At 37.9% G+C, this 26,310-nt stretch overlaps 6 protein-coding genes and 1 long non-coding RNA gene across 14 annotated transcripts; 5 read left to right on the forward strand and 2 right to left on the reverse strand.

Moving 5' to 3' along the window:
* Nucleotides 1–279: 279 nt before the first annotated feature.
* LOC111781369 (calmodulin-lysine N-methyltransferase) lies at nt 280–3,308 on the reverse strand. Of its 2 annotated transcripts, XR_002812974.1 has the most exons (8): nt 3,110–3,308; nt 2,829–3,027; nt 2,656–2,735; nt 2,099–2,159; nt 1,783–1,898; nt 1,510–1,642; nt 785–1,277; nt 280–567 (listed from the first exon to the last, which is right to left on the reverse strand). XR_002812974.1 is itself a non-coding variant. In XM_023661921.1 (7 exons), exons 1-7 carry the CDS (start codon nt 3,207–3,209, stop codon nt 998–1,000), a joined length of 969 nt encoding a protein of 322 aa, XP_023517689.1. In that variant the 5' UTR covers nt 3,210–3,308; the 3' UTR covers nt 635–997. The 2 variants fall into 2 exon arrangements, 1 of the variants encoding a protein (XP_023517689.1); XM_023661921.1 differs by lacking the exon at nt 280–567 and having other exon boundaries at nt 635–1,277.
* A 55-nt stretch (nt 3,309–3,363) lies between these two features.
* Nucleotides 3,364–7,844, forward strand: LOC111781368 (26S proteasome non-ATPase regulatory subunit 4 homolog). Its single transcript, XM_023661920.1, has 10 exons — nt 3,364–3,634; nt 3,800–3,913; nt 4,215–4,320; nt 4,672–4,786; nt 5,139–5,348; nt 5,445–5,757; nt 5,984–6,107; nt 6,782–6,885; nt 7,004–7,072; nt 7,429–7,844. The coding sequence occupies exons 1-10, from the start codon at nt 3,623–3,625 to the stop codon at nt 7,471–7,473; spliced, it is 1,212 nt and encodes a 403-aa protein (XP_023517688.1). The 5' UTR covers nt 3,364–3,622; the 3' UTR covers nt 7,474–7,844.
* A 746-nt stretch (nt 7,845–8,590) lies between these two features.
* LOC111782308 (proteasome subunit alpha type-7) lies at nt 8,591–11,442 on the forward strand. The gene is made up of 3 exons (XM_023663166.1): nt 8,591–8,883; nt 9,607–10,021; nt 10,961–11,442. Exons 1-3 carry the CDS (start codon nt 8,711–8,713, stop codon nt 11,120–11,122), a joined length of 750 nt encoding a protein of 249 aa, XP_023518934.1. The 5' UTR covers nt 8,591–8,710; the 3' UTR covers nt 11,123–11,442.
* An 856-nt stretch (nt 11,443–12,298) lies between these two features.
* Nucleotides 12,299–14,717, forward strand: LOC111781091. Of its 3 annotated transcripts, none has more exons than XM_023661515.1 (4): nt 12,299–12,442; nt 13,528–13,641; nt 14,259–14,346; nt 14,488–14,704. In XM_023661515.1, exons 1-4 carry the CDS (start codon nt 12,425–12,427, stop codon nt 14,562–14,564), a joined length of 297 nt encoding a protein of 98 aa, XP_023517283.1. In that variant the 5' UTR covers nt 12,299–12,424; the 3' UTR covers nt 14,565–14,704. The 3 variants fall into 3 exon arrangements, with proteins under 3 accessions (XP_023517283.1, XP_023517285.1, XP_023517284.1); XM_023661516.1 differs by lacking the exon at nt 12,299–12,442 and adding an exon at nt 12,504–12,646 and having other exon boundaries at nt 14,488–14,717; XM_023661517.1 differs by having other exon boundaries at nt 14,259–14,703.
* Nucleotides 14,718–15,416: 699 nt separating this feature from the next.
* On the forward strand, nt 15,417–17,646 carry LOC111781871 (protein POLLENLESS 3-LIKE 2). The gene is made up of 4 exons (XM_023662599.1): nt 15,417–15,764; nt 15,879–16,091; nt 16,184–16,339; nt 16,424–17,646. Exons 1-4 carry the CDS (start codon nt 15,597–15,599, stop codon nt 17,402–17,404), a joined length of 1,518 nt encoding a protein of 505 aa, XP_023518367.1. The 5' UTR covers nt 15,417–15,596; the 3' UTR covers nt 17,405–17,646.
* An 89-nt stretch (nt 17,647–17,735) lies between these two features.
* Nucleotides 17,736–25,947, reverse strand: LOC111781872. 4 transcript variants are annotated; one of them, XR_002813030.1, is made up of 9 exons: nt 25,610–25,947; nt 24,509–24,936; nt 24,285–24,398; nt 20,094–20,249; nt 19,905–19,967; nt 19,194–19,284; nt 18,884–18,967; nt 18,628–18,683; nt 17,736–17,847 (listed from the first exon to the last, which is right to left on the reverse strand). It is a non-coding gene; the product is annotated as an uncharacterized LOC111781872 (long non-coding RNA). The 4 variants fall into 4 exon arrangements; XR_002813027.1 differs by having other exon boundaries at nt 18,884–18,984; XR_002813028.1 differs by having other exon boundaries at nt 18,884–18,984; nt 20,094–20,267.
* On the forward strand, nt 20,640–24,046 carry LOC111781870 (nitrate regulatory gene2 protein-like). 2 transcript variants are annotated; one of them, XM_023662597.1, is made up of 4 exons: nt 20,640–21,990; nt 22,067–22,272; nt 22,537–22,760; nt 22,979–24,046. In XM_023662597.1, exons 1-4 carry the CDS (start codon nt 21,315–21,317, stop codon nt 23,757–23,759), a joined length of 1,887 nt encoding a protein of 628 aa, XP_023518365.1. In that variant the 5' UTR covers nt 20,640–21,314; the 3' UTR covers nt 23,760–24,046. The 2 variants fall into 2 exon arrangements, with proteins under 2 accessions (XP_023518365.1, XP_023518366.1); XM_023662598.1 differs by having other exon boundaries at nt 20,641–21,990; nt 22,070–22,272.
* Nucleotides 25,948–26,310: the final 363 nt, after the last annotated feature.

The raw sequence follows: 26,310 nt of genomic DNA on the forward strand, positions 1-26,310 counted from the left end.
CATCCCATGTCCTAATCCAAACGGCCCAAGGAATGGACAAGACAACCTTCGAGGACAACTCCTTCGGTTGTAGGACCAGGAACTGAAAGGCACCCATTTGAGACACCCACCCTCCACCAATTTGGGTTGAAATGTTCCATCCCAACACCTTACTCAAGTACAATAATAGAGCCATAAATGTCAAAACAGCATCAAATGGCCGTAGCTAACAAACAGTTGAAGATGTGCTCCACCAGGAATGGCGACCACCAGTGACTGTAAGCAACAAAGCTGTATGAAAAGCCAGCTACCGTAATTAACAGCAGTGGCCCCGTAGCACGTTGAGTATTGGATCTTTGATCCAGAAAGGAACTACGGCACCGGCTAAAGAAACCATCATATAGATTGGTAGGTGCCAAGATCCGACTACTAGGTGTGACCAGAACCCAAAAGAATTATAAAGAGCCATGGTTTTTGGAACAACTCCATGGGTACCTGCTGAAAGCAAAGACTATGTGGCCATGTGCTGAGAATGGCGGACAAGAGACACCTACAGGCCATCCCAAGCTGCTTATAAGCACCTAACACCTGATACAGTAATACCCTAAGGACTTACCCAAGTTTAACGAACATGTGCATAAAGGGATGCTAAGAATTGAAAGAAGAGGGCTACTTGGGAACCACATAGCATGCATATTAAAACGGTCCGAAGTTAATCACAATTACATACCAGAGCCTTATCACACTTGATAACAGACATGCAATAATCTCAACTAAAAAGATATAATAAGTTTGATTCTCTTACAGAAACGGGAGGGCCTCCTGTTGCCATTGTTCTTCATCGCCATCTTCCTTTTGACAGAACAGAAGACCTTTGTTTACTCTAATGCATGGAAACTACCAAATATGACTTATATTTTCAGCTAGCAATTCTATAAATCAAATTGGGTAGATGAAAAGATTACTTCTTGGTGACTAAATGATTCGCGGAGGTGGAAATGTAATGGGCAATAAGAGTTCAGAGAGTAATTCTGACCAATAATGGATAGCAATGATCCTTTTCATATCCAGGCCAGGAGTCATCACCATTAGAGAATTTCTCGTGTCGTTTCCAAACTTCAGCATCATACTCCTCTATCACACTGAAATGCAAACCATTGGCTTTGATTTCCTCTAGAAACTTCACGAGTGAGTCACCTCTTCGGGGGCTAATAAATATAGCTTCTGATGACTCTACTTTTTTCAACAAGGACATGACCATTCTAGCAAGTCCTCTATGGTAATCTTTAAAAAAAGTGCTGTTTCAAAAGTATAAACAAAAAAATTAACGTAAATAATCATGGCACTGAAAGAAGGCAAAAGGATGAGAATAACATTTCTTTTGCTTAATAAGTTTAAGAGGTAGAAATCTTTTATCCATATATAGAAATAAATTATAAGAAAATACATAGTAAAGAAGATAAACATGCATCTCGCATTGTGTACTTGTGATACGGTATTGGATTGAGATTGAAAGGACTTAAAACTTACCAGTCACTGGCAATAATGAGATCAAAACTGCCGGAAATATTTGAAACCTCTTCCTGATTCCAATGCAATGTCAAAGAATCTACTCTGGTGCCACCAAATGCTTTAGAGTTAATTGCTATATTGTGCTGAATATCTAGGTGCTAAAGAAGGAATCATCAAATCTAAAGGAAAGGTGCTAACACTTTACTAAGTAACTTATGATCACAGACAAGATAATAGATTTATCACAGCTGACCATAAACCACTAGAATATGATAGAATTATTGAGGATACATTCAACTACTTGAGGATTTCCATCTGTGATAACAACTTCTGATGCTTCTGTACTTGCAGCAACAACTAATCCAGCCAAGCCATAGCCAGATCCAAGCTCAATAACTCTCTTACATCTGTAAAATTGGATTCAAAAGGGTACCCCAGAAGATCATTTTAAAATATGGCTGTACTTGAAACAGTGATTTAAAAGATTAACCCTTACAACCCAGAGGCCTGTGTCTGGTATCAAACGGGCAGAGAACATAGACCACATCTTAAGCTTCAAAACCGTAAAAGTTTGCTAGAAGGGGCTGATCAACATTGTTGAACTAACCTAAATAGGTCCGAATGCAACAAACAGAAGTAAGCAAGAACATCTTCTGATGGCCAATGACCTGTGAAGGAAAATTTACTCATCAAAATAGATGTATAACTAAACTTAGAATACATTAAATAAACAAGAAGAACAAGTGCCATTTCAACAGTATAATCAGAGATAAGACACAAACTCATCAATGTGCACGTGAGAAGGAAATCACTAAGGGTGTCGATATCAAAGTGGACGTATCATTTCGGTTAAAGACGACAACAACGATTAAGATAGATTTATAAATGTTTAGAAATCAAAACATAACATCTCAAACTATGAGCAAAAGAGGCGTCAAGATTAGAGAACGAAGTACAATTTGAACTTGAGATAAATTTTGAACATTCCGGTTTAACTCAGTTCATCAATTTACAGAATCACCAACGTCATTTTGTTGTCCTCCGACGAATCATATTTCTCTAAAGGCCGACAACCAAGAAATTGACATGTATTCCTCTACAGTAACATTTAATGAACTAGAACAAACTAAAACAAAACATTTTCTTAGCAGAGAGAGAACTAACAAACAAGCCCGGTGTTGTCAATGTCATATTTATTACAGATCTTGAAGTCATCAAGGTCAGCAACGTCGTCCATTCTTTGCCTGTATAAACATTCCACGTCCAGAAACAATTATGTACAGTGTGCTTGGAACTAAACAAAAGGACAACTATGAATTATGACTTAGGGAACTGACTTGAGGAAAAGTTTGGGAGCTCCATCGATAGGCAATGTGTAGCACACGCGACGATCGCGACGGTGATCGGAGCTTCGCGAGACAGAAAAACCGTCCGTGCCTTCGTCTCCAATATCATCCGTGATTAACGAGGGAATCAAATTGAAGCCATTCGTAGTCCTCCTAGAAATACGCTTCGCATCCATTTCAGACTGATCATCTGTCGAAACATCGAAAAGCAGAATGGCAAGTAATTGTCTGTAAACAGTGATTAAACAGTGAGTGAAGAAACTTCGCGATACCATTGCAGGAGGAAGATCGAGGAATAAGCGCTTGACGGAGAATTTTCCATCTCAGAGATGAAGCCTTGGTGATTGGCTTGTTGCAATCCATCCTTCGCATCTCATCGACCGCCACCGCACTGCGACTGAACTGATAAATTTCGGGCGTCTCCAATGGTCTTAAGATCTGACGGTTGAGAACGAAGCGACGTGTTAAGATTCACTTCACTCGGGGCCGACTCAAATTCTGGTCCGGTTCAGACACGGTCCAATGTGAACCGTGGCAAATCAAGGATTCCATTTCTGAGAAGAAAATTATAAACCATTTTTATTTTGGTACAACTTATTTTTGTAAGAGATTTCTTACGTGTCGCCTTGTCTTTGGCCAGAGATAACTAATATACGACACTGCGAAGCACTAGATTACATCCTCTTTGGTTTAGGCAACAAGCAAGGTTTGCGGCAAAGATCGAAGTGTTCGTGTAGCGCGCCAGCTTTGTCTTCCGTAGTTCTACCCCTTCTGGTTCTGCAACCATGGTGCTCGAGGTAAATTTCATCTTGTAGTTTCTGTTTTACTTCTCAAATGTTCAATTTTCTCATAGTTCGAGATTGATTGAATTCGCTGAGTTCGAGGATTTCGTGGTTTTCCTGCTATTGTTTTCGCAAGCTAGGGTTTACTAATTTTGACTATCTTTCTCTCGATTGAGTCAGGCGACGATGATATGTATTGACAACTCCGAATGGATGCGGAATGGCGATTACGCTCCTTCGAGATTTCAAGCTCAAGCAGATGCCATCAATCTTATTTGTGGAGCCAAAACGCAGGTAACTAATCTTGAACCCGTATTCTGATTTCCTCTAGCTGGTTTAGATGTGGAAGTCTGTAAAAATGTAGAATACACTTCATTATCAGTTATATTGCTTAATTGGGATTCTGCTTTATTTCTTCATTTTATGAGAAAACAAATCCTGACAATTGCTTTGTTGTTAAAAGTTTCGTTAGAAGGAATGAGTAGGAGGTTTTGAATGTTGTATTTGGAATTTGCTTCTAACGACGACTAGTCCCTATCTGTGTTTGCCTGGATTGTTATTCTGAGTTGTGAACTAACATTTTGGGTTCTGACAGTCTAATCCAGAGAATACTGTTGGGGTTCTGACAATGGCGGGAAAAGGTGTTCGTGTACTGGTCACTCCCACCACTGACCTTGGCAAGATACTGGCATGCATGCATGGTTAGTTGCATTTACCCTATTTATTGTAGATGTAGCATTGCAGACTTACCCCCAGAGACCAATCTGCTGTCTTTAAGTGTTGGCCCTTTTTTATTCTCTTCAATTGTCTGTAGTCAATCACAAATTGAAGCTTCTTTTGAATGATGGTTTAGGATTCAATTTCTTGTAGTTGTATTATTTTAGAGAGGAAGTCACATCAGTTTCTCCTGGAGTACTGGTTACTGCTGAACTAAAAAACATTATAAATTGTTGGATCGAAAATTGGTAGTTTGTATTGCTTTATTTGATTATCAGTTTTAGTCCATATATTCATATTCTAAGTTGTTGACTACTTCCCGAACGTTAATCTAGGTTTGGAGATTGGCGGTGAGATTAACTTGGCAGCTAGCATCCAGGTGGCTCAGTTGGCTCTTAAGCATCGTCAGAACAAAAAGCAGCAACAAAGGATTATAGTGTTTGTTGGAAGGTATGTCTTTAAAATTTTTTTACCCTCCCTACCACCAAGACTGTTGTCAACTTACCCACAACGGTCATGTTTGATGCTTAGTGCGCTGTACCTTTGGCAATAAATGCTTCTCAAACTCAAATTGTTAATCCAATGTGAATATGAAAAAATCTAATAATTTTTTTCTTTTGTCTTTATGCCTCCCATAAGGGTAATATTCAAAGGAAGACTTTTAATTACGTGGAATATTTCCCTTCTTAGCTTTGGAGTAATTAAAAATCCTGCCAAGATGAACTTTGAGAATCCACTTTTAGCTTCTCAAAGCAAAGATTTCAATATATACTAATTTATCATTACACAATGTCTGATGCAGTCCTGTCAAACATGAAAAAAAGTTACTGGAGATGATAGGAAGGAAGTTGAAGAAGAACAATGTGGCCCTTGATATTGTTGATTTTGGGGAAGAAGATGATGGGAAACCTGAGAAACTGGAAAGTCTTCTGGCAGCTGTGAACAGTAATGACACCAGTCACATTGTTCATGCTCCTGCTGGTCCAAATGTGCTCTCTGACGTACTCATCAGGTTGGCCTTTGCCTCCTTTCTATTTCAAGATCTTTTGTATTGCTTGTGTGATAGCACGTTATATTCTCATCTTGAGTTTGCTTTGTTTGATTTCAGTACACCTATCTTCACTGGAGACGGGGAGGGTGGAAGTGGTTTTGCTGCAGCAGCTGCTGCGGCTGCTGCTGGTGGCGTATCTGGTTTTGATTTTGGAGTTGATCCCAACTTAGATCCTGAACTTGCCCTTGCTCTTAGAGTTTCAATGGAAGAGGAGAGGGCCAGACAAGAGGCAGCTGCTAAGAAATCTGCAGAGGAGAATGCAAAGCAAGAGAAAGGAGCTGAGCAGCCATCCGGCTCACAGGATGCAACTATGACTGAGCGTCCTGGACTTGCGACATCTGATGCTGAAAACAAGACTGCTGATTTAATGGTCAGTGTAGCTTGGCTTTTAGAAAATTGTTTTGACAGCAGTTTTTGTTTGCTAGACTGCGCTTTTAAACTTTAGCTTTTCAGAGTAATTTGATTTTAACCTTTAACCTCTGAACGATTTGATCCCCTTTTTTCTCCAATTTGAATATCTATGCTGCCCTTTGCGACAAGTTATTGGCAGAAAGGGAAAAACAGTTCTTATTATTTGAGTTGATTTTGATTAATAGGATGATGAGAATGCCCTGCTAGAACAAGCCCTTGCTATGTCAATGGATACTCCTTCTGCAACCAGTGACACACGAGACATCGACATGTCAGAAGCAGCAGCAGACGATCCTGATTTGGCACTTGGTAAGTCTTTTGCTGTTTCATGTTTTCCCATCATTTATTTAGTTTTTCACGACTTTCTCTCCATCAAGCATCCTTTTATCATTAGAGTTTGTAGAGAAAACTCCATAAAGCATTACTTGATCTCCCTATTGGCTTCATGAAATTTATAATGTTCTGGGTCTGAGTTGGTAATAAATAACAAATAAGAGGAATTATCCATTGATTAGTTGACTATTAAGAAGCATAGCCACTTTAATTTGGCTAACTTGTTCGTGCCAGACACTTGTTAGCACAATAGACATGTGTTTGACACTACTTGTATAAAGTGAATATGGGTTCAACATTTGTTAAACACGTTTTAAACATTTGTTAAACATACTGACGATAGTAATTTAGGAGAAAAATAATAAAATTTGTAAGCAAAATATATCGAACTTATTGATCTTTTGAGCCTATAAATTTATAAATAAACTTATTGATTTTGAGTTTCTTTTTGGTATAAAATTGATATGCATTATATTTTAACACATACTTGTCATACTTGTGTCTGTGACCTAGATTTTTCAATAATGAAAAATTCATATTAGTAAATGAAAAAATGTATATACTAACAAACATGTCATTGTTGTGTTGTATCCGTATCATGCTTCTTAGCATGTTCCTACAAAACCATCCATCTGATAGTTGGCTTGCAGCTCTTCAGTTGTCTGTGCAGGAAGCTTCCAGTGATTCGACAAGCGAGACAGATATGAGCAAACTATTGGCCGATCAGTCTTTTGTGTCTTCTATTTTAGCTTCGGTACGTTTACTTCGTCTTTTTCTCCCTCATTTTCCTTCTCTATATTGAGAAATTTAAGCATACTCTCTCTGGGGCTGGCTCTACTTCCAGTTAAATAACAGCAAGAATTCTTTTGCAGCTTCCAGGCGTAGATCCAAATGATCCTTCTGTAAAAGATTTGCTTGCTTCCATGCAAAGCCAATCAGAGGTAAGTCGTGTAAACTGTAAATCTAACTGATGATATTGCAACAATAATATGTAGTTGAGCTTAACTGATTAAGAAATATATCCTCGATCAACGAGTACGAGGATCAAATCCCTGCCTACCTTGTATTGTTGAACTAAAAAAGAAAAATTGCAAATATAAATATAACTGTTTTTACCCGAGGGTATCGGTAAGTATCTTTCAAACATCTTTAGTTCGTTGACAATCAGAATTTATTATAGTACCAGACTTTCTTTTTTCCTTCACCGTTTCATCTATCAACCAATCATATTAGCCAAAAATGAAGACAACGAACTCGAATGTGGATTATTTATACACATGCTACATTTTTGCTGCAGGATAAGAAAAATGACGACAAAGCATCGAAAGAAGATGAGAAGTGAGGCATTTTGAGCTCAGTTTCCGCAGTGTTTTAAACCCAGAATCCACAGACGTCAAGGAAGATGCCTATTATCAGATCCTCGCCATTGTCACCCGTTTCAAAATCATTATATTCTTATGGTAAAATATGTTGTATCTGCTGTGTGCCTCCATCCATTGTGGATCTTGATATCTTTATCTTCTTCATTGTCAAAGGCCGTAGAATTCCTTCACATGTGAGAGGAGAGGAGCAGTAGCTTTGAAACATTTTCTTTTCACGAACACATTTTGTTTATTGAATGAAAATGATATGCTTGTCCAGTCTTTGAAGTACCTCTCGATTGTAAAAGCTAAACCCTCATGGCCTTTTAATACAAAAACTCTTATTTTCCTTCTTGTTGCTCTATATCTCGATATCACATAATCATATAACAGGAGATTTCCAGGTTCAAGCAGGTTCCAGTTCCTCTACACCTAAATATGGAGAAAATGTCCTTTTGTGTTCAATTATGGTAGAACTTGTATGAACTTTTCAACCCAAATATTGGATTTGTTGCATAACTTGCTGGAGATTTCCTTAGATTTGTGCAGTGATTTCAATGCAGTCCCCACTAGGTAGAGAAAGGAGGAATGTGAGAGAGATATTTAAGAAAAATTGAAGATTTTAAGGTCTATGTTTGTGATTTTTTTCAATTATAATATAAGAATAGGTTGTTTTAAGAATGTTCGATATTTTTTTAATTATTATTTTTTGTATATTAAATTCGTATCTTAAGTTTGATACTTAACATTTATGTCTCCAAATATTTGAATCGGTTTGATTCAAAATCATATACAAAATTATAAATTTAAGTACTAATTTAAAAGGTCGTATTAAAAAAAAAACATGTAAAACCTTTTAAATATTTGAATTTAGAGCTATATCGTAAAATTTTATAATTAAAAGAATTAATAGAAATGAGATCAAATTTGTAATTTTCTTTAAATTCTACTTTATATTTTTTAAAAAAATAAAGAAAGAAGAAAGAAGAAAAAAAAATTCAAATAAAGGATTAATTACAATTTTAACCAAACATTGCAGTTGTTCGATTAAATAATAATAATAATAATTAAATAATGGTTAATGAAAAAGAAAAAAAGAAAAGAGGGAAAAGAAAAGAACTCAGAAAGAGAGAGTGTTACCTTGTCGCTCAAGTCGGGTTTCTTTCTAAGATTGGCGCTGCAAAAAGCAGGGTGCGAAAGAGCTGAAGCGAGAGAACAATGGCGCGATACGATAGGGCTATCACTGTCTTCTCCCCCGATGGTCATTTGTTTCAAGTGGAATACGCTCTCGAAGCCGTGCGGAAGGGCAACGCCGCTGTCGGTGTTCGTGGCACTGATACTGTCGTCCTCGGTGTTGAGAAGAAGGCTGCGCCTAAGCTCCAGGACTCAAGGTACTTCCGCTTTATCTCTGATATTTCCATTGTATTGTCAGTTCCTGCTTGTGGATGGATCTATTTTAATTGAGGAAATGGAATGGTGAAGGTCCGAGATTTATTGAGATCACTTGGGCTTCTTTATGGCCAGTGTTTGAATTTTCTGATAGGTTCGGTGGTTTCTGATTAATTTCCTTGATATGCTTTGCAAAATTTAGCTTCATCGAGTATTGTGCACTACAGATACTGGATTTGGTATTCCCTGCCAAAATTACTGAATCTTCTGAGTGACGAATGCGTGTAATTGCAGTTTGGCGCTAAAGGATTTCAGACGTTTTTGTATTTTTCCAACAAGTGATCCATAATCTGCTAATTTAATGTGATTTTGCTTTATGGAAGTAACATAACTTCTGTGCTCTCTTCTGGCGGTAATATGTTTAAAAAAATACCTTGACTTATCCAATTGATGTCTAACCGGTGGACATATTGAAATTTAATGATACAACGCAACGCAACCAATCTTCAACTGGCAAACAGTACTGGTTTGTTCGATTCGTTGGAATGCTTACTTTGTTATACTAAGATAACCGTGTTGTATGCCATTAATGGCGGTATCATGAATGATTGTCTTGGCAGAAGAAAGTTCTATGTCCTTACCATAATTTATATATGTTGGAGTATATTTTATACATCTTCTATTCAGTGAAATAACCATTACTGATATTTGCCTTCTGTTTTCAGATCTGTGAGGAAGATTGTGAATCTTGATAATCATATTGCACTTGCTTGTGCTGGGCTCAAGGCAGATGCACGTGTCTTGATAAATAGAGCTCGCATTGAGTGTCAAAGCCATCGGCTTACAGTTGAGGATCCAGTAACTGTGGAATATATTACTCGTTACATTGCAGGTCTTCAGCAGAAGTATACTCAAAGTGGTGGAGTACGACCATTTGGCCTCTCAACCTTGATTATAGGTTTTGATCCATATACTGGCGCACCCTCACTGTACCAGACAGATCCTTCTGGGACATTTTCAGCTTGGAAAGCAAACGCAACTGGTAGAAACTCCAATTCAATAAGAGAATTCTTAGAGAAAAATTATAAGGAGACTTCTGGTCAGGAAACTGTGAAGCTTGCTATCCGTGCATTACTTGAGGTGAGCACATCAATACTTTTCATTAGATTTTGCATATACGTTGATAAAGTCACTTCAGAAAGCTTATTATTATTATTATTATTATGTTATGAGGAACCCAAGTATGACATCTTATTAGTTTGAGAATCTTGCTGTAATTTTCCTGTCTCCCATTGAATAGTGTAATCTACGAGTGACATGCTAGGTTCACTCAACTACTTCAGTGCACCATAATCATCTTGAGCTGCTCATTTCGATTAGATTTGGAGATATCTTTGTAAGTTTAGTTAGGATGCCACAGCTAAATTCACGGATTTTCCCACTGTTGCTTTCATCATATTATTTGGACCTGAATAGACTACCATCTCAAGTAGCTCGTGGATGCATGATATGACCTATGGTGGTTTCTATGGCTAAATACATATATTTTGGTTGGTACTATTACAGGAATGGTAAGTCGAGAAATAAATTGGGGGAGGGGGGAGTTTATTTTACACTACTGTCTCTACTTTCCCCCATTAGTTCCTTGCTAGTAAGTGATAAGCAGGCATAAAACTTTCATGATCGATATTGACTATTTAATCATCCTGTAGTATGTAATATAAATATATCACAATGCAATCCAGTAACACAGCTGGCAAGAATTAAAAATCACGTAACCACTTTTGATGTGGAAATTGAATTGACATCAAAGATACGTATAGATTATATTGTAGTTCTTATGACCTTCATGTCTAAATAGCTCTTGGGGCTGATGGGGATATCTATGTTTGGTATGTTTAGATTTCTTATTAGCTCTGTTTTGCTTCTTTAGTCCATTTCTGGTTCAATGGCTATTGTAAGGAATGAGTCGTGTAGATGGGCATGCCATTTTTCTTATGGATCTAAAATGTTATGCATAACAATATCACTTGCCAAATCGTTGGAAAAACAATGAATTATTTTCTCGCTTAAATGCAGGTTGTTGAGAGTGGGGGAAAGAACATAGAGGTTGCTGTGATGACAAAAGAGCAAGGACTGCGACAACTGGAAGAAGCTGAAATTGATGCTCTCGTTGCAGAGATTGAAGCAGAAAAAGCAGCTGCCGAGGCTGCAAAGAAAGCTCCTCCCAAGGAAACATGAACCCTTTTCCTCCATTTCTTCAGGCATTTCTTAATCTTTTACTTTTCTGGTGTAGTGCATGAATCGTTAAATCTTATTTTGAAAGTTCAAACGTTAGCATTGTGTGTATCATTGACATGAGGTGGCCATAGATGTAGCCTCTGAAAAATGCCCTATTTCAATGGGATTCCAAAATGGTCTGATTTGTATTGTCGTTGAGAAGGTCTAAATAGTGCTCCAAATACTGTTGTGATGCATGCTTTCATAAGCATACGCCTGTTGGAGGTGAGCCTAAAGAGATTTGTATGAATTTGAATAGGAACTAGAGATTAACTTGGCTGCAATGTTCTTGCTGGTGGGTTGATAAAATTGCTCAGTGATGGACCAGTTCTGTCAACTCTTCATTCAGAACAGTGACATTTTGGAAGTTTGAGACTTTGGGAAGGAAATTCCAGTGTCCAAATTTGTTTTTTTGGATGGGTAAGTGACAATCACATGGTTTTGATATGGTTTTGGCCTCATTTATTTGATTCCTAAATTTCGAGATTTCAATTTTGATCCTTCAAATATTAACTTATTTTCTATCTTCCCTTCCCGGTCCCGGATTGAACTGTAAACTCATTACCTTTTCCTATCTTTTATGGTCTCGTTGCTTCGTTCCTCTTCATTCTTGCTTGAACTCGGTAAACTCCTTCACTCCTTCACCTGATTGAACAAGGAGGATTCTTCTTCCACTTGGGTTTCATCCAATAGTAAACTTTTAATTCTTTTATTATCTTTTATTTATAAATAAATAAAGTCTTTTTTCGTGGATACAATAATTTTTTTTTTCTTTTCGATTTGTAATACTTATTAGAGTATAGCTCAATTGATCAAGTCATTAGTAACTTGTTTCAAGTATGGTAGATTCGATGGGTGATTTTTTAGATTCTGATGATGCAAAGCGATAAGTTGAATATTATTTCTCGTTTAAATTGTAATACTAAAAATGTATATTTATTTAAATAAATATAAATATATACTCAAATAAATAGAGATAGTAATATCAACTTAGGGAGTTGTTAATTTTATTTGTCTCATTGAAAAATAAAATTCATGAACTTAAAATAATTTTGAATTCTAGGTTATTTTAGAATTAAAAGTTTCCGAAGAAATATTTTTTTTAATCCTGCTAATTAAATTAAATAAAATAACCCAAAAAATACAGCCCCGAAGTTGAGAATCGGAAGCCCAGTTTCGAAACGCGTTATCAAATATAGTTTCTCCGCCTGCATCATTGGAAGCGATCGTCCCTCTTCCGTTATCAGCGAACGGAGCACAGCCATGAAAGATGACTATGAGGTATGGAAATTTCCTCCTTCATAACCCTCGACCTTTTTCATCTTGAACTCTTCATCATGTTCATATGAATCGAGTCCCTTTTATCGCACTTATGGCTATTAATTATGCGATCTTGTGCTAAAAATCAAGGTTCTCAAGTCATCCCTCCCTTTTCCCCTTCTCCTGTTGATTTTGCAGTTGCAGTCGTCTTAAGGTTATTTCATGGTTAGATCTACTAACTTTGTTCTGCAACACTTATCGCCTGCTAGAATTTCTGTTATGCAGAATTTTGTGGATTTGATTCAATCTTTAAAGCTTGAGCTTGTTGGTTAGATAGATTTAGCCTTTTTCAACTTTGCTGAGTGGTGACTAGCAACATTCGATATTCTTTATTTCCTTTTTCAATAGTGAGAGTGAAATAGTCATGTTCTTGTAAAAGAAATCGTGAATTACTGTCTTTCTGTAAAAGATTTCGCATCTTTGAAGTGGCGGTCATGAGAAACGAAATCCAGTTAATATAGTGGTGATTGAACGGGTTTAAGATTTAGGATGTTATTTTCCTTTTGAGTTTAGTACATTTCTAAAAAATTCTTTCCGATCCCTAGTTTCTAAATTACAGAACTTACATTAACTAGCTTTTATTCTATATGGATGCGTTGTTCGTGGAGTTCCTGATTTTGCTATTTTGGTTCTGTCTGAATTTGTTGTAATAATGCTTTCCAGTTTCTACAATTGCCTATTATTATTCAATCCTTTATTGGTCCCCAGAATTTCTGAAATTCTGTTGATGCACAGAGAGCTGAGTATGATTTAACCTTTGTAGGATATTTGGTAATATCATGTGCTTAGATTTTGAGCATCAAAAAGTTAGAAATCTGTGTGTCACTAGTTTTGGGCCTATTATCGTCCATATTTGATGCCCATACGAAGAAGCCTAGGATTTACTTTAAAGGGCATTAGGTCAGTTCTGTTGTTATGTCTTAGAGATGGCTTCCTGTTCTAACTGAAGTGTTCATAAGCCATTTGTAATTGAGTAAGGCTTCCTTGCCATCTATGTTTCTGTCTTTTGTGCTGTCGTTCTGATTATAAACATGACAAATTTGCAGACTGATGAGAAAAAACAAGCTGCTGCTGATGTAATGTTTCAATATTCAAAATTTGTGATGGCTTGTATTGGTAATCAAGTAAGACCATGCGATTTGAGATTTCATTTGATGAAGGTAAATTTTCCTTCCTTAGACTTCTCATTGATAATTGTAGAAATCCTTTACTTTTGGTTGTGTTTATTTAATAGAATATGATGGAGTAACTTTAGTTCTCCCATTTACATTTATAATGAATTGAGAACAACGCCCATTCTTATCATGAGTTGCACACTTGATCACTCACTTTGTTATCTTTAATTCCTTTGCACTTGAACATTGTTTTCGCATAAGAATCTTGGACTTACGAAACGGGCAAAAAACGGGCAATATTTGCTAGAACTTGGCTTGGGCTGTTACAGTGGTATCGGAGCCAGACACTGGCCGGTGTGCTAGCCAGGACGTTGGACCCCAAAGAGGGTGGATTCTGAGATCCTACCGTGGTTGGAGAGAGGAACGAAGCATTCCTTATAAGGGTGTGGAAACCTCTCCTTAGTAGATGCGTTTTAAAACCGTGAGGCTTACGACGATATGTAACGAGCGCCAAAACGGACAATATTTGCTAACGGTGGACTTAGCTGTTACCAGAAAAATAAATACCCAACTCCACTTATTTTAGATTCATGGAAATCTTCCCTTCTGCACCTGTTAAGATATCAAACCATAAAAGAAGACGGTTGTTGTTTCTTGTTCAGGAGATCTCTGGAATACCAACTTCATTGAAGAGAGAATCGTCCCAACGAGCAGCTTCTCCCGATGCCATGGGCGAATCGTCAAGCTCAGGTACAGCTAGACTTGATAAAGTAGACAGCTTTCGAGCGCTGTAATTCGACTCCGAGTTGAATGCCTTCACTGCATATGAGAGTTGCCTGCCTTGTGCAGCCTCTTCTATTCTTTAAATCACAGCGTTCTCGTTAATTGCAGTTGTCTATTTGCTGTTTGCGAAGAGATGGAAACCTTCACTATTTTACATGTATTTCTTTGAAGCTCTGAATGTTTAATGTGAGTACATGGACCGTTGGATATTAATTGGGCCCGGCCCAATAGCTCCTCTAATGGGCTTTATCCAATTTGTTCCAAGCTTCGGAACACAAGTAAACATATGTATTTTTTTATCGTTTATAAGTTTTCTAATGGTAGTAATTATGATTTTTTAAAATTTTATTAGAAATTAAATTTGATGATTGAAAATCTTATTTTAAAATCAATTACTTGAATTATGTATTACTAAATTAAACCTAAAATTTCTAATTAAATGTTCATGAAAAATAATATAATGATATTGTAAATCATATAAAGTATGTCTCGTTTTCTATATATTAGTGTCTTGTCAATATTTTTTAAAAAATATTTTTGGTTAAAATAAAACTTTTTGGGGTTATTCTCGGAACCCTTGCCTTTGTCACTATCGGATCGAACCAATCTAAGGTCACTAATGAATCTACTTATCCTAGGGACAAAAAATTCTTCGTTGGTGGTAAGTTAACCGTGAATGGACTCTAACTCTAATGGCTGAGCTAGGTATGTATGCTTACCAATCTTGTCCCGAGCGCGCAGGAGACTGCCTCGCCGTACCTTGTACCGATGTTAATTAAACGTGACGAATAGGCTGCACTTCATTTTTATTACAATAGGTGGAGTTTTTTTTATAATTTATTTATTTATTACGAAAAAAAAGTATAATTGTTCTTAAAACTAGTAGTACTTGCAAAATCTTATAGACACATTTTTTAAAAATCAAATCAAAATAATGATATTTTGTTTTCTTTTCATTTTTTGGATACCAGAAATATATTAGATGACAGAGAAAGTTTTTGCATCAATAATATAATATAACTTTTCGAACGTGGAACATGCAACGGCTAGTTGCAGAAACAGTAACCCTCCCAACGGTCACAAATTCAAAAATTTCCTGATATTAGCCCCCCTCCATTTCGGCTTCCTCTCTCACTCTGAAACCCAAACCCCATTTCCCTGCGGCCCTTTCACTCTTCTTCTTCTTCTTCTTCCAACTTCATTCTCAGAATTCCACAATGCTGCAGGACATGTGGAACGCTCCTCCGGGCTTCAGGCCTTCCAAATCCGCCCCCTCTTCTCCGGCGAAGCCTCTCGGCATCTCCCGGCTCCGATCCGAGTCATTCCATGTCACTCACAAGGTTCCTGTCGGGGATACGCCCTACGTTAGGGCAAAGAATGTTCAGGCAAGATTTCTAGGGCTTTGAATATGAGTTTCTCTGGAAATTTCATTTCTATTTTGTAGGTTTTCGATTGAATTTGTTGTATACTGATGATTTCTTCTTACTCTGTTTGCTCAGTTGGTGGATAAGGATCCGGATAAGGCGATTCCTCTCTTTTGGGCCGCCATTAATGCAGGGGACAGAGTTGATAGTGCCCTGAAAGATATGGCGATTGTTATGAAACAGCAGAATCGAGCCGAAGAAGCAATCGAAGCGATTAAATCGTTGCGAAGTCGGTGTTCCGATCAGGCTCAGGAGTCTCTGGATAATATTCTTCTGGATCTATACAAGGTCTCTTTAATTTTCCTTTCTTTACTGCCTTTGTTCTTAATTGTGACGGAAACTGATAATTTTTCTGGACAATTTCAAATCTAAATCCACAGAGATGTGGAAGGTTGGATGATCAGATAGCTCTATTGAAGCATAAACTATTGTTGATTCAACAAGGATTAGCGTTCAATGGGAAGAGAACAAAAACAGCCAGATCTCAAGGAAAGAAGTTCCAAGTCTCAGTTGAGCAAGAAGCAACTAGATTACTGGTAAGATCTTGAACAAGTTCTTCAAGAACTTAAACATGGATTAATCAGTGATTAATCTGATATTTTTTTTCTGGGTTTTTTCAGGGTAATTTGGGATGGGCATTGATGCAGCACAACAACTACGTTGAAGCAGAAGATGCTTACAGGAAAGCACTCTCAATTGCACCGGATAATAACAAAATGTGCAACCTGGGAATCTGCTTGATGAAACAAGGAAGAATATCAGAGGCTAAAGAGAATCTACGAAGAGTAAAGCCAGCAGTGGCAGATGGGCCAAGAGGAACGGATTCCCATCTCAAAGCTTATGAAAGAGCACAACAGATGCTCCAAGATCTTTCGTCTGAGATGATGAATAGGGGCGGCGACAGGCTCGAACAGAGGCGGCTTTTCGACGCGTTTCTCGGTTCTTCGTCGATTTGGCAGCCTCAGCCTTGCAAGGATCAAGCAACAACAGCCTTGCCAGTCACAAATCCTAGTAGGGTTGTTATTCAAGATGATTTTGGTGATGAGAATATTGATATGAACTTGTTAGCAAACGCCCAGATGGTTCCTCCTCCTCCTCCTCCTCACCAACAATCACAGCAGAAATTTATCAAACAAGTTCAGATCCCTTTAGGGAATTCATTGAATATTGCAGCCCAGCCATTCTTCTCATCAAAATTTGTTAGTGAACCATCCATTACCAAAGTTCCTCCTATAGGAAACAACCAATTTCCTGAAGGTTTGAAGAGAACAAGGTCTGGAAATGCAGCCAGTTCAATGAGAGTGAGTGACATAGTGGAAATAAAAAGGCCATTTGTAGCTGAAACTAAGACAAGGTCATCATGTCCTCCTACTTCTGAGGAGACAGACAAACTGACAGCAATGTTGCCTGATGACAGTGACTTTGAAGAGGCTATTCTTGCTGCAGTTCTGGGCACAACCAATGAACCAGAGAAGAAAGCAGCAACCAATGCCAGGGATGTCGGCGGCGGCGGTGGCGGCGGCGGCATAATTCAGAGGAAAATTGAGAAGAGGCTTAAGGTTTTTCAAGACATTACACTTTCCTTGAGTCCGAGAGCGTGAGTGTGTTCTAATTATTAACAATAAGTTGTTACGTTTCTAGTTGAATTTCTGATTTTATTAATAGAGTTAGTGTGTATGGGGGCAGAGGAGATGAACTTGTTCTCCTTTGGGGCTTTCTTTTAGCAAATAGTGGTCTGCATAAGCTTATTTGTTTCTCTATTTTATTCCCACATATATATGGTCTCTAATATGGGGGCTGCCATATGATGATGATGATAATAATAATTTCTTGCAGTTTTCTGAACTTTTACTGTGTGCTTTTAAATTTGTTCTATCTTAATAAAAAGGATGAAACTCTCCGTAGATAATATAAGTGAGGAAGCAATTCCTAGATCTTATATGACCAATTCTCTTATCTACAAAGCAAGGGAGGAGATGTTCTTTCCGGGGGACAAAATCAATGGATGCCCGCCAGCCACCTCCACTGCAACAACCCCAGAAACCTGAAAATTTACAATTAGAGGAGAAAGCTTGAAATTTTGGATGATAGAATTTTATATTTGATATTTGACAATTAATTGGATGATAGAAACCACGCTACCTCCATACCAATAGAGATAGAGATAATGTTCCTCTTAATCAAACTACAACGAATTGACTCGACCAACTAATAGATATTTATCTTCTTTAGACTTTTCTCTCAAGACTTCAAAATACATCTATTTGTAGAGGTTTTTACACAATTATAAGGAATGTTTCGTCGCTCCAACCATTGTGGGGATCCAACATCCTCATTGGCACATGAGTGTCTGACTCTGATATCATTTGTAACAGTTCAAGCCTACCACTAATACAGATATTAACTGCTTTGACCCGTTACGTATCGCCGTCAGCCTCACGGTTTTAAAATGTTGTCTGTTAGGGAGAGGTTTCCACACTCTTATAAAGGGTGCTTCATTCCGCTCTCCAACCAATGAAGGATCTCACAATGCCCAGCATCCTCACTGGCACAGCGTTCGGTGTCTGGCTCTGATACCATTCGTAAACAGTCCAAATCTACCACTAGTAGATATTGTCTACTTTTGCCCATTACGTATCGCCGTCAGCCTCATTGATTCAGGGAGTCACGAAGAGACTGCCTCCCATTTCTTAAACATATAGGTTCCAACACAGCGCAACAGCATGAATTTGAGTGAAAAAAAAATCATATAAATGGATGACAAGTGAAACTGGAGGAGAGAAATAGTTCAAAAGGGACACCTTCCATGTGAAAGGAAATTCACCTGGTACAGGTCTGCTGCATATGTGATTTTTGGATGTCCAGCCTTCACAGGTTCTTCTGAGTGATACAACATAAGTAACAATGAGTAATATAACATGAAAAAACTTATCCCACGGAAAACAAAAACAGATCCCCAGATCATCATAACAGTTGGGACAGAGATTGAACATCGCCATCAAATTTAAACCGACATTGGAAGAAAGACATCATTAGCTCAACTGATAGACTCACAAGAAAGAGAAATGGAAAAAGCTCACCTCAGAAATCAACTGCAATTTTCAGTTCCTTGTTTGCAGTTCCTTGTTTTCGTTTTAGCATCATAAGTACCAGCATCATGCCGCCTGCCCAACAAGTCCCTCTATATTCAACAAATGAGTTTTAATAACGATTGTAAGGCCATGGAGAAAATAACTCAACAATTACCACATCCGATCATTATTAGTACAGTCATTGGAAAACAAAATTGCCTAGTAATTTCCCAAGAAAATTCCGTATTCAGTTTATTTCGCTTTCCCTTGCAAGTTTCTCAACAACCACAAATACACCATAGCTAGAATGGGAACTTACGCTAAATGAAGCATAAAAGGAGCGCATTTCTCCTAGGAAATTAGAGCGCCAAGGTCTCGAGGGGCCTTCTCCATCTCCTTGAGATATGTGGCTGATAAAATTGACATTTGATCTATTTTAGTCCATACTTTCTTTAAATTTAGTCCTAATATTTTCAATAAATTTAAAATTATTTCTAAAAAAAAAAAACTTTATTAGTCTCTATAAATTTTTAAAACATTTTCAAATTAACCATATGATTTGTTTTAAATTTTATTGAAATTACCCATTACACGTTTGAAAATATAATAATTAATCCTACAGAGACCAAAATAGTATTTTAATTAAAAAAATATATTATAAAACTTAAATAACTAAAAGTATTTTATAAATTTTATCATGCAGTTCTCGAATTAAAAAAAGAAAAAAACAAATCTAACTATGAAGTAAAATTCTAATGGTTTAGTAAACAACTCAACATGTTATTAAAAAAATATTTAACTTTCTTTATACAATAAACTTCAATTAATTTCATGACAAATTAACATATATGGTTATTCTTTCCTTTTCAGGGAGAGAATCAAGTAGATAATTGAATACAATAAAAATAAAATGAGTTAAAATATTATATTTAATTCTAAAAAACATTTAAAATATTATATTTCTGCCCAAATTAAGTATGTGGAATGTGGATGCAGGTTTATGGAAATATTAACATGTACAGCAACTTACAAGAGTCAACTGCGTCTGCATGGCTTCTCAGTCAGAAGAGTTTCTTTGTAGCTCTCTCTCTCCCTGTTCATTCCCAAGAAAAAGAAACAGATAAGAACAAGAGATGAAATTACAAAAATAAATAACATTTTACTCGATGTNAAAAAAAAAAAAAAAAAAAAAAAAAAAAAAAAAAAAAAAAATGGTTACTTATTTCTTGGATGGAACGCCTTCCCCTGAACTCCTTCTCCTCGTTCTCCCTTCCTTAAATTGAAAGAGGAATTGCAACCTCCGTAAGGGCGTTGAGACCATAGCATATTACACTAACCGCTTGAAGTTGAGCACGCTTTACTCTCGTTGAGCTTTCTTCTTTCACAGTAAAGGCTATTAGGATAGGTTATACAGAGTGTATTCAAATTAAGAAACTCATACAACTTTATCAATTCTAGATGATATCAAAATTTACAGTCCATGACATTTGCATTTACATACAACATTATCATCAATCTACTAACTCAGCTAACAATATTTTTCAAAATGTAAGCTATATGATAATTCAAATAATTAGTCTTAACATGATAAAGTTGTAATGTACAATATTTTATAAAAAGTCCAAAATATTTCCATTTCGAACTATGCAACCTCTGCAAAACATGCAAATCAAAATGGAAAAACTATCCCAAGTTAGATCAATCAAGGCAATTGAACTCCGCAATAGTCATAGTTTTTTTTATTGTGGCCCAAATTCGACCTGTCTAGGCACGCATGCGCTATACACAGTCAATGACCCTTGGTAAAAGGGTAAAAGATTAAAGTGGAATGACACGTTGAGGTAAGATTATACTAAAATAGCCATATTTAGAGTGTTCCGTTACAGTAATTTGATAGGAACAGGTAGGACGATTTTGTCTTTTCGAAACGGTTATAAAAATTACTGGCTCGCTGCCCAACACCCTATTTGTCTCTCTGGGCTGCATCTTTAAGCCTGACTAAGTATATACTTCCAACTCCCAAACTTTTCTTTTTCCTTTTTCCATTTTTTTTTTCTGTACCATTTTCCATTTTTCCCTATTGTTTCTTTATTTCTCTGTGAAGTGGCCAAAGCTCACAGGTTGAAGTGGGTCAAGTCCGAGTCTACAAGGCTCAGAAAAAGGCACCGGCTTTGCCAGCGAGTAACAAGGAAGAAAGAGAGTAGCTTTTTTAGGCACGAGTTTGACAGTAGTGGCCTGAAGCACCACCACCACCATGACCACAACCAATGGAATATCTGCCATTTTAGCTACCGTCATTGGAATGTGAAGAACGGCGGAAGATCGGAAGCAGAAAGCCGCCGGAGATTTGTTCTGTTCTTGAGAAGCCTTCTTCTTTCCATCTGTTTGAGATTTTGGCCGAAGGAGATCAAAGGGGAAGAAGCTTAATAAAGGGACTGAAATGGGTAGCTGTTACTCGAGATTAGAGAGAGGAGAAACTGTGTCGAGGTGCAAAGCAAGAGAGAGGTACATGAAGCAGTTGGTGAAGGCGAGGCAAGCCTTTTCTGCTTCTCACAGCTTGTACATTCGTTCCCTTCGCGGCACCGGCGCGGCTCTCCGGCAGTTTTCCAATGAAGAGATCTACATTCACCCCCCTCTGCACCACCACCTTCCGCCGGAGATTCCATCTCCAACCCCACGAACGCCGCCACCGCCGCCTCCACCGCCACCTCCACCTATCCCCATGAGTCCCAGTTCCGACACCTGGACGTCCACCACGGCCTCCACGGCTCTGCCTCCTCCTCCGCCACCACCGCTGTCATCCACTTGGGATTTCTGGGACCCTTTTGTGCCGTCGACGTCTCGCACTGAGGAAGAATGGGAGGCTACCACCATTGCATCGGAGGCTAGGATCACTGTAACAGGGGCGGCGAGTTCAGCGCCACCGCCGTCGGTGGTGAGTGGTTTTTCAAAGGACGCTTCGAGCACTGAGCTTGCTGTGGTAGTGTCAAGGAACACTAAAGATCTGGTGGAGATTATCAAGGAGCTTGATGAGTACTTTCTCAAAGCTGCCGAAGCTGGTGCTGGGCTCTCTGTGCTTTTGGAAGTTCCCACTTTCTCTTCTCAGAATAAAGGAGGTAAGTCTAATATCAAAGAACTAGAAAAGCAACCAAATCATACAGTAACCTAATGAGTTTCATATCATGTCGCTAGCAGGACAGGTTTACAGTAATAGGTGGAGCTTGAGCCCTTCGTTGAGGGTGTGGGGTTCAAACACAAAACCAGATGCATTTGGAAAATTAAACGGACAACTAATAGCAACAAATATGGGAAATGGATATACAGGGAATAGCGGTAGCCACTGCTCAACAGTGGAGAAGCTGTATGCTTGGGAAAAAAAACTCTACCAGGAGGTCAAGGTAATGCTATCACTTTCGCGTATTTCAATCAAATCTCCAGCCAGATTGGAGGAATAATATGACATTTTGGTGCTTTAAATAATAAAATCTAATTTGAAATGATTCTTCCCACTTTTTCTTCCTTTTACCTAATGGGGTCCAACGTAACAAAACAAAGATGAAACCTTTAGCATTTCTCAATGCAATTGAAGGCAGTGAAGAACCGAATTGTGGAATCCTTTGTACTAAAGTTTGGTGAAATTATTGTTTGAGTGGCTTTTTTAGATTGCCGAGGCCATAAGGATAGAGCATGAGAAGAAGGTGGACCTATTGAGAAAGCTAGAACTGAGGAGGGCTGATTACCTGAAGACTGAGAAGACTAAGAAAGAGGTCGAGAAGTTGGAGTCCCAGATGATGGTTGCTTCTCAGGCCATCGAAACCACATCGACTGAAATCATCAAGCTAAGAGAAATTGAACTCTACCCACAACTCCTTGAGTTTGTCAAAGGGTTAGTCTCTTTCAAATTTCTGTTTTGGCCTCAACAGAAATAGGAAATCGCTAGTCATTTGACTGTACTCTCAATGTATTGTTTTGCAACCTCTGGTGTTTCAGGAAGCCTAACTGAAAAATTACGAAGCATCTTTTGGATGTCTTCATGGGCATAAATAGCATTGGATCTGAACTTGGAAGTATACTAAACACTAAGATTTTCCTTGGTTTCTACAGATTGATGTGCATGTGGAGGAGTATGTACGAGTGTCATCAGGTACAAACACACATTGTTGAGCAGCTCAAATACCTAAACATCTTACCATCTGCTGAGCCAACATCTGAGATCCACCGCCAATCCACTCTCCAGCTTGAGCTTGAAGTTCAGCAATGGCACGGTTCTTTTTGCAATTTAGTCAAAGCTCAACGGGATTATGTCCAATCTCTTACAGGCTGGCTCCGGCTTAGCCTTTTCCAGATAAGTGGAAACCCCTTATTAAGAACAGATCAACATTCTAGAATTTACGAACTTTGTGAAGAATGGAACCTTGCAGTTGATAGGATTCCGGAAAAAGTGGCTTCCGAAGGGATCAAGAGCTTCTTAACCGTAATCCATGCCATTGTTGTTCAACAAGCTGCGGAAAACAGGCAAAGGAAGAAGGCAGATTCTGCCTTGAAAGAGCTTGATAAGAGAGCTAACGAGCTAAGATCGCTAGAAAGTAAATATGTCTCACATTCAATGCGAGAATGCTCAGCATCCACGAGAGGGAGAGACCCAGTTCAGGAGAAGAAAAATAAGGTGGAGAACTTGAGAACAAAAGCTCGAGATGAGAAGCAAAAGTATGAAAGTTTGATCAGTGTGACAAGGTCAATGACAATATACAACTTGCAGATGAGTTTTCCCCATGTTTTCCAAGCAATGGTCGGGTTTTCAAGTGTATGCATGCACGCATATGAGGCAGTTTACAATCAAACTAAAAATCCTAACCAGCATGAGGTGAAGAGATTACTACCGTGATGACAAGATCCGGATCAAGAGAAATTATTCGGACCAATTTCTGTGCATAAATGTGGATTCAACCGGGGGAAAGTTTTCTGGATAAAGGAAGAAAGTCATGTACAACTTCATTTATTTTGATAGAACATATCGTTTGGATAATGAAAAAAAAAAAGGATGCAAGTGGGCTATTTCGCCAGCTTTTATGAACTGGGTAGGAATACAGAGCCAGGAATTTTGTAGAACTCGTAGCCTTGTTGTTCTTGTAAATAGATATCTCATCAAATTTCGGAAGTTTATTTGCTTAACTATTCATATCATTATATTATTACTCTATGGTCCATTATGCACAGTTGGAATTCCGATCGTTTCAAGAGCTAAGGGCCCCTTGTACGGACCCTCAAATTTTTTCATGCAGTTCATATATTTGTGACAATATTTCTTGAAAAAGTAATCATATATGCGTGTGTGTACATATAGATGCATCAAAGCTGAAATAATCAGAGCAATATTTTCAACAAATCTTAGTAACATACGAGACCGTACCTACTCAGAAGTCAGAACTCGAAAGTTTCAATGACAACACCTCTGAGAAACATCTGCCGGAAGCTGATTCCCGAGAGTTCAGACACCGTCTTAAATGAATAGGCAAAAGGATTTCTGTAACAAAGACGATAATTTGTACTCAAATTCATATTAATGTTTGAATAATGAAGAGAAGTTAATTACATTTTACAAAACCACGTGTGGTAAGGAGCAAGACATCCTACCGTCTTGGGATTGCTTAATAACTGTGTGCCTATCTAATTTACCAATCTTCAATTTCATCTGAAATATGACACTCTCAATACCCTAAAATTTTCGTGACGCCCGGTGCCCTACTACCCAGCCACTTCAATGCGGGTAGGTAGTCTGTGGACACTACTGAAAAATCAACTAAGCTAAGTCCACAATAAGCGATAGATCTTTGTTTTACCATCTTGTACTGCAAAACATTTAAAAAAAACAAAATAAATAGCCTAACAGTATATGCATAGCATCGATTCAGAACATTCTTAACCATTACAAATTACGCATGACCTTTTTCTTGTTTGCAGAAAGCTCCTCCAATGAATGTGGTTATCAATCGATAATTCGTTTCTATAAAAACCTCCAGAACCTGATGCACATCAAGCGAGAAGCTGAACGTGACTATGACCTAAAATAAGATCACAGAGATTCAAATTTAAATATGCAATTCAAAATCTAGTTGTAAGAAATCTCTGAGACGTTCGATCATCTTCCACTTCAGATATTTCAAGTAATTGAGTCCACGTAGAAAATATATTAACATCAGAACTTTCCTTGGGTATACACTGGAGTAATCAACAGAAAATTGAGAGAAGCTACAGCGACACAGTAATGGCATGCCACAGATACTTTGAAGGTAGAAAAGACTTTACCAAAATCTTCACAAATTAAGTTGAATTGCATAAAAAAAAAAAAAAAAGATATCAAAATGCATAGTATCAAAGAACTAAATAATTGAAAAGCCCTAGAACCTGCTTAGAAGCATTTAGTAGGGAAAAAAAACATTAATAGCTAAAGAAACTGCTATGAAACATGAGAATATACTAGCAATGGAACAAAAGAGGCTTAGCATTGGAAAAATCCAAATCCTTCCTCATTATCAACATCTCGCGACACGTAAGAACAGAGCTCGAGACAATAAGACAAAATTGCAGGTCCAACGCAAGTATTTCTTCAGAGCAACGACTACACACCACCTAAATTCATTCTCATCTGTGCGCGCGCGCACTCCAGAATCTAATACGGTGACAAGAGAGTAATGTAAAGCATGGACGAGAAACAAGGAATTCATGTCCGAGAACCTAAGATTCGAGACGTCTTTACTTGCCGATTGCTCTTCCGATGAAATGGTGATTGCGATCTCGTCTTTCGATTACTGCGTTTCGAACTGGATGATCGACCACCACAGTATTCTTCATCCGACGACAGTAAAACCAGATTGTTCTCCTTCTTCGTCATCCTCCGAGAAACGGAAGAAAAATTTAGAGAAACATACAACGCAACGAAGATGGTATCAACACCATTCCTGAGTTCGGAATCACAAATCGACCTACAACGAACTGGAACAAAGTGCGTCTGAACAGAAATTCTCGTCTTCGAGTAAAAGATTATCAAAGGTTCGTCGTGCCATTGTTCTACGAGTTCATGGAGCGGATTTCGCGGGCTTGGAGAAATGGCGGGGAGCTTTTATAGTGAAAATTCGAACAACGCCGTGGCCAAGAAACCAATTACAAGGCCTCGGGCTGAAAAACCAATCACGAGCCAGCCCATTTTGTGAAGTTTATTGGGCCTAGGCCCAACTTAACCTTTAACCGTTAAAAGTGAAATTCCCAGCTTTTACCTAACCATTAAATTATTTTACTGGTATGAACTTACCGAAGAGGTTAAAACATCAATAACTAATTTCATTAGTTTTACTTAAAAGTTTACCATCACCCATTAGATTTTACCAAAAAAAAAAAAAAAAAACTATATCTCAAGGTTCAGTCAATATTATATATTT

Source organism: Cucurbita pepo, chromosome LG19, assembly GCF_002806865.2.
Source record: "Cucurbita pepo subsp. pepo cultivar mu-cu-16 chromosome LG19, ASM280686v2, whole genome shotgun sequence".
Classification (NCBI taxonomy): Eukaryota; Viridiplantae; Streptophyta; class Magnoliopsida; order Cucurbitales; family Cucurbitaceae; genus Cucurbita; species Cucurbita pepo.